The sequence below is a fragment of the Sapajus apella genome, unplaced genomic scaffold (assembly GCF_009761245.1).
Source record: "Sapajus apella isolate SASKATOON/1434 unplaced genomic scaffold, GSC_monkey_1.0 scaffold96, whole genome shotgun sequence".
NCBI classification, from domain to species: Eukaryota; Metazoa; Chordata; class Mammalia; order Primates; family Cebidae; genus Sapajus; species Sapajus apella.
This window is the reverse complement of record NW_022437036.1, coordinates 1,866,038-1,871,965: the sequence shown is the minus strand read 5'-3', so window position 1 is coordinate 1,871,965 and position 5,928 is coordinate 1,866,038. Positions and strand designations below refer to the sequence as shown.

General features: G+C 61.5%; 1 protein-coding gene across 2 annotated transcripts in view; it reads right to left on the bottom strand.

Annotated features, from left to right (window-relative positions):
• The window catches only part of LAMA5 (laminin subunit alpha 5), a 61,337-nt gene that overhangs the window by 29,467 nt on the left and 25,942 nt on the right, over nucleotides 1-5,928 (bottom strand). For both annotated transcript variants that reach the window (XM_032257102.1, XM_032257103.1), the window contains exons 12-24: nucleotides 4,697-4,837; nucleotides 4,454-4,591; nucleotides 4,238-4,372; nucleotides 4,026-4,160; nucleotides 3,813-3,950; nucleotides 2,471-2,523; nucleotides 2,077-2,182; nucleotides 1,691-1,743; nucleotides 1,495-1,600; nucleotides 1,012-1,111; nucleotides 686-842; nucleotides 404-542; nucleotides 106-248 (exon numbers count right to left, since the gene is read on the bottom strand). In XM_032257102.1, the coding sequence (XP_032112993.1) occupies nucleotides 106-248; nucleotides 404-542; nucleotides 686-842; nucleotides 1,012-1,111; nucleotides 1,495-1,600; nucleotides 1,691-1,743; nucleotides 2,077-2,182; nucleotides 2,471-2,523; nucleotides 3,813-3,950; nucleotides 4,026-4,160; nucleotides 4,238-4,372; nucleotides 4,454-4,591; nucleotides 4,697-4,837 (1,544 nt within the window). The remainder of the gene's footprint in view (nucleotides 1-105; nucleotides 249-403; nucleotides 543-685; nucleotides 843-1,011; nucleotides 1,112-1,494; nucleotides 1,601-1,690; nucleotides 1,744-2,076; nucleotides 2,183-2,470; nucleotides 2,524-3,812; nucleotides 3,951-4,025; nucleotides 4,161-4,237; nucleotides 4,373-4,453; nucleotides 4,592-4,696; nucleotides 4,838-5,928) is intronic.

Genomic DNA, 5,928 nt, shown 5'->3' with positions numbered 1-5,928 from the left:
CCCCCCCCCCCCCCCCCCCGCCCCCACCCCCCCCCCCCCCCCCCCCCGGCCCTGCCCCCAGCCCCCCAACCCTGCCCCCAGCCTGCACTCCGGCCCTCGCCTCACCAGGAGCACCCCTTCGGCCTCCACAATCAGGGCCCAGGGGCCAGGGTTCAGCACAAAGGGGTCTCCAAAGCCCCTCTGGGGCACGGTGATGAAGGCAGGTTCTGTGCTAGGTGGGAAGGCCACGGGCTGGCTCTGCACTGTGCCTGGGGAGGTGGGGTGTGAGACTCCTGAGCCCAGCTCTTTGGGACACCCCCCAGGCTGCATGCCCTACAGGGTGGGGGATAGGTCGGTCCTACCACCCACATGACCCAGAGAAGGGTGGAGGGGTTTGGGGGTTCAGCCCAGGGACCCCACTCACAGTTGGCGCAGGTGGCCGACCTGCCCTCCTCTTGCACAGAGACCCGCCCACTCACGCTCGTGGACCCCCGGTTGACATATCGGAAGATGAACCAGAAAACATCAGGGGACGTCAGGTTTAGCCTGGCCACGATCCGGGGCTGGGTGTCCAAGAAGTGTCAGGTCACTCTCCCGGCCACTGCCAGCCTGAGGCCTGGGCCCTGCAGGGCCTGCCCACCCCTCCCTGCCAGCCACACCTGGCTCCACTTCCACACTGAGCCTGGGTGGGGAGCATGGCACCCACCTGGACGGGCGCCATCTGTGCGTAGCCCCTCCAGCTGAAGTTCTCGAACTCGAGGGGGTTGAAAGCAAAGCGCACGGCGTGGCCCTCGGGCGTGGTGGCCTCTTCCAGCTCCAGGCGCAGGTGGTGCAGGTCAGGGAGGTAATGGTTCCTTGCAGGCCTGGCCACGGCAGGGGCTGGTCAGGTGCAGCCCGGCCATCCTGCCTGGCCCTGCACAGATGCCCCGGATCCCCAGGGAGGGTGAGGCCTGATGTGAGCCCACAGTGAGAGTCCCGGAGGACAAGCTGCCTGCCCCGCTCCCCTCCAACCAGTGGGAAAAGGGGACTCACTCGCTGCAGGTGGGGCCCTGGGTGTTGGGGCGGCACAGGCAGGCGCCTGTCCTCGGTTCACAGCTCGGGCCCAGTGCACCGCCAATGTCACATCGGCAGCCTGTGGGGAAGGTGGGAGGTCAGAGGCTGCCCAGTTCCCACCCAGCCTCGGGGGCCCTCCGATAGCCCCTCAGGCCCCTGCTCACAGGGGCCCTCACAGCCAGGCTGAGATGCCTGCCTGGGGCTCTCTGGGCGGTGGAGTCAGGGCTTGGGCTCGGGCTCGGGCGCTGGGATTTGTTAGTGCTGCTGCCCAGGGGCAGGACAGGGAGAGGGACCGCACCTCCTGTCCCGCACCCGGCATGGGCTGGCCAGGCACCAAGGGGCAGCCGTCCAGCACCCGGGCCTCATGCTGCCCAGGCTGCATCTGTCCCTCCAGGCCTCGGTTCCCCAGTGTGAAGTGAGGGGAGGCAGGGCAGAGGTCTGCGCGGAGCGGTGGACACTCACTGCGGCAGCCGAAGTAGTCAGCCTGATCCAGTCCAAAGAAGCCGTCCTTGCAGGCTGAGCAGGCCTGGCCGCACACGTGGGGCTTGCAGAAGCACTGGCCGCTGCCCTGGGAGCCGAGGGAGAAGGTGAGGTGGGGCAGAGGAGCGGCCAGACCCGCCTGCCCCCAAATCCCCTACACCTCAGTCCCCAGACTCACTGGCTGGCACTCAGCAACTCCACCCAGCGTGCCCCTGGGGTCGCAGCTGCAGCCTGGGGAAGGCGGAGCGGAACTCAGATGCTTGGCGGGGCAGGAGAGCCCAGCTCCAACCCCCCAGAGGAATCCCTGCACCCCAATACTTCCTCCAGGGCACACTCATAGGTTCCAGCCCCCCGAGGAACCCCTGTATGCCAACACCACCTCCAGAGCACACTCAGAGTCCAGGCTCCCCCAGGAACCCCAGACCCCAACGCTCTCTCCAGAGCACACTCACAGACTCCAGCCCTCCAGGAACCCCACACCCCAACATCCCCTCCTGAGCACACTCAGAGACTCCAGCCCCCCAGGAATCCAATACCCCGACATTCCCTCCAGGGCACACTCACGGGTGCAGCCTTTGGGGTTGCTGGGGCTCAGTCCCCAGAACCCAGGTTTGCAGCGGTCACAGCTTGGCCCCTCCACGTGAGCCCGGCACATACAGGGAGCCTGTGCCTGAGAGAGGACAAGACTGCCGGTCAGAGTAGACCCTTGCTCTCCCACCCATAAACCTCAGGCATGGAGCCCTGACAAGGGGTAGTGAGGGTGGCTAAGGCCCCTCACCTGCCCCCACCCTGCTCATGGCAGTCACCCGCAGTGAGGACCAGCCCAGGGAGCAGAAGGCCCTGGGGTTGCCATGGCAACGGAGCAGCAGGCATGAAGCCCTCGTCTCACCAGGCTTGGGACTCTGAATTTGGCCTGAGTCCCTGCCTACCGCCCACCCACAGGCAGACTTGGGCTCACCTCAGGAAGGGCAGGATCCACCGGGGCCAGACCTGCAGGGTGGCAGGAACCAGCTGTGGAGACGAGTGAGCCTTGGTCATTCCCCAGTGACCAGCCCTGCAGGCCGAGGGCGTCCCAGGCCAGAACCCACGGCCCCACAGGAGCCGAGGGGCAGCACGGCGCCTCCCACCCACCTGGACGTGGAAACACACTTCTCCGCCTCTTGCAGAACCACGTGCATGCCACACCACCACGCAGCACCTGCTCATGGGCACGCGTGCCAGCGGCCCTGCGCAGGATACCATGGACACTGCACACACAGCGAGTGACACGGGAACAAGCATACGGACACACACAAGCATTCACCCACTACGCATGCATGAACACATGCACACGCCCCTGAGGGAACACACACACACGCACCCGCACTCAGGAAATGCACGACACACATATGCCCTCCCAAAACACACAACAAATGCAGCCACACTCAGGAAACACACAACACACACACCCACGCTCACGAAACACAACAAATGCAGCCACACTCAGGAAACACAACACACACACCCACGCTCACGAAACACAACACACACACCCATGCTCATGAAACACAACAAACACAGCCACACTCAGGAAACACACAACACACACACCCACACTCACGAAACACAACAAACGCAGCCGCACTCAGGAAACACACAACACACACACCCATGCTCATGAAACACAACACACACACCAATGCTCATGAAACACAACAAACGCAGCCACACTCAGGAAACACACAACACACACACCCATGCTCATGAAACACAACAAATGCAGCCACACTCATGAAACGCACGACACACACACCCACGCTCACAAAACATGCAAGAAACCAGCCACGGTCACGAAATGTGTGACACACACACACACGCTGACAAAACATAATGCAGCCACACTCATGAAATGCACGACACACACACCCATGCTCACGAAACACCACACACACACTTACAGAACACGTAATGCACACCCACTCACAAAAACACATGACACACGCACCCACGCTATGGAACGTGATCCACACGTGCACCCTCATGAAACAGGACAGACACAGATGCACGTGCACAGACACGGGCAGTACACAGACACGTCTGCACAGCGTGAGGACAATGTACAAACACAGAGCATGTGGACGCAGTCGCAGTACACACAGCACATGGCTGCACATGACAGGGTCACAGGAAGGCAGTGTGTGAACAGCACACAGACCCACAGACACACACATGAACAGGGTCACGGGAAGGCAGCGTGCGAACAGCACACAGACCCTCAGACAGGCATGGCACCTGGTGCACACAGCCACCTGCCCGCTCACCTTCGCAGTAGGGGAAGTTGTAGGCGCCAGTCACACACGCGTCACACCGCAGCCCTGTCACACGGGGCCGGCAGCTGCACTGCCCACTCCGGGGGTCACAGGCCGCGTGCAGGGAGCCTTCGGCGGAGCAGTGGCAGGCTGTGAACAAGGATAGAGTGTGGGTACGCGGTGGGGACCACCCCCGCTGCCCCCGCTTCCTCCCTGGGCACTCACGGACACAGCTGGGGAAGCCGTGGAAGCCAGGGCTGCATTCCTGGCAGGCGGTGCCCGTGTAGCCGGGGCGGCAGTGGCACACACCACCTACCCCACAGAGCTGGTCCAGGGCTCCCCGGGGGTCGCAGGTGCAGGCTGTGGGGGGACAATGGGGTCAGGCCCTGGTGCCATGTGGGTGGCCGGGCACCTTCCTGCCCTGGTCCTCTGCCCACCTTGGCAGTTGGGGAAACCATGGTAGCCAGGGTGGCAGCGGTCACAGTGAGGTCCAGCAAACCCAGGCCGGCATGGGCAGTGGCCAGCCTCGTCACAGCCCTCAGGCAGGGTTCCTGCGGGGCTGCAGCTGCACACTGCAGGGCAGAGAGGGCGTCATGGCAGGCCAGGCCTGTAGGCCTCCCCCACCCATGCCCACGTGGAGAGGTGCCACTCACACTGGCAGAGAGGGAAGTGGAAGTAGCCAGGGGCACAGCGATCACACATGGCCCCCTCGAAGCCTGCCCGGCACCTGCACCGGCCTGTGTCGGGGTCACAGCGGTCATCGGCCACTCCGGGGCTGGAACACTGGCAGGCTGCAGGGAAGGGCGGCCAACATGCTTGGTCAGAGGGTCAGAGGCACCAGGCCCCTGGTGGCCGCCTTGAGCACGGGTGGGGGTGAGCAGGGACCAGGGACTCACGCTGGCAGCCTGGTCCGTGGAACCCTGGTGCACAGAGTTCACAATGGGTGCCCTGGAAGTTGGGTTTGCACACGCAGCGTCCTACACGCGGGTCCTTCCGGCAGGCGTTGCCCTGGGTCCCTGCCGCGCTGCAGTCGCAGTCTGGAGGGTGGGGACAGGCAGGGGGTCTCAGATGCCCTGCAAGCCCCAGCCCGCTGCTCCTGGCAAAGCTTCCCTCTCCACAAACTCGTTTTCTTACACTTTTACATGACACTAACTAGAAACTGAAAGAGTAAAAATCCCAACAAGGGAGAGGTGGCCTTTTGGGAAAACGGTGGCGGGCAAGCAAGCCAGGCCGACTATGGAAAGCTTCATCAGTTATCTGTAATGTGGATTCCAAGTTAGCTGCAAGCGTCAACACGAAGAAAATGCACGAACAAAATCCTAACAAGCTGCAAGGCAAATTCTAGTTTCTCTAGAAACCGCGTCAGTAACTGGGAAGAAGACAGAGTCCATCCAATGTCTTCACTCACGCGTGAAAGGAGGGCCGTGAACACGCCTCAGCTTTTGTGACCGATAGAAAAGTAAAGGTTCAATACCTGTCAAAAGTGTAAGAGGGGCCGGGTGAAGTGGCTCATGCCTGTGATCCCAGCACTTTGGGAGGCCGAGGTGGGCAGATCACCTGAGGTCAGGAGCTCAAGACCAGCCTGGCCAATGTGGTGAAACTCCGTCTCTACTAAACATACAAAAATTAGCCAGGTGTGGTGGTGTGTGCCTGAAATCCCAGCTACTCGGGAGGCCGAGGCAGGAGAATCGCTGGAACCTGGGAGGTGGAGGTTGCAGCGAGCCAAGACTGCGCCACTGCACTCCGGCCTGGGTGACAGAGCGAGACTCTGTCTTGGAAAAAAAAAAATGTAAGAGTAACCACTAGTCAGACTAGAACACAGAAAGAGAACTTGCACACCCTCCCCAGATAGGAAACAATAGCAGAAGCAAACACACAGACCACAATCAAAGCAATTTTCTTGTTCTAATTTGCCAAAGTCAGGAAAGGAAACATTGAGCAGAAAAGAAGAAAGATACAGGGCAGGGGCGCACCCACACTGACAGCGGCAAGTCTCCTGCAGAAGATAAAAGCCAAAGACGTCCGCATGACCAAGAGGAAACCCCAGCTACAGCCTCTTGGAAGAGGATATCTTCAACGCCTCAGACAGGCGGTTAATGGAGAGCTGTGTGTCAGACAGGCGGTTAAT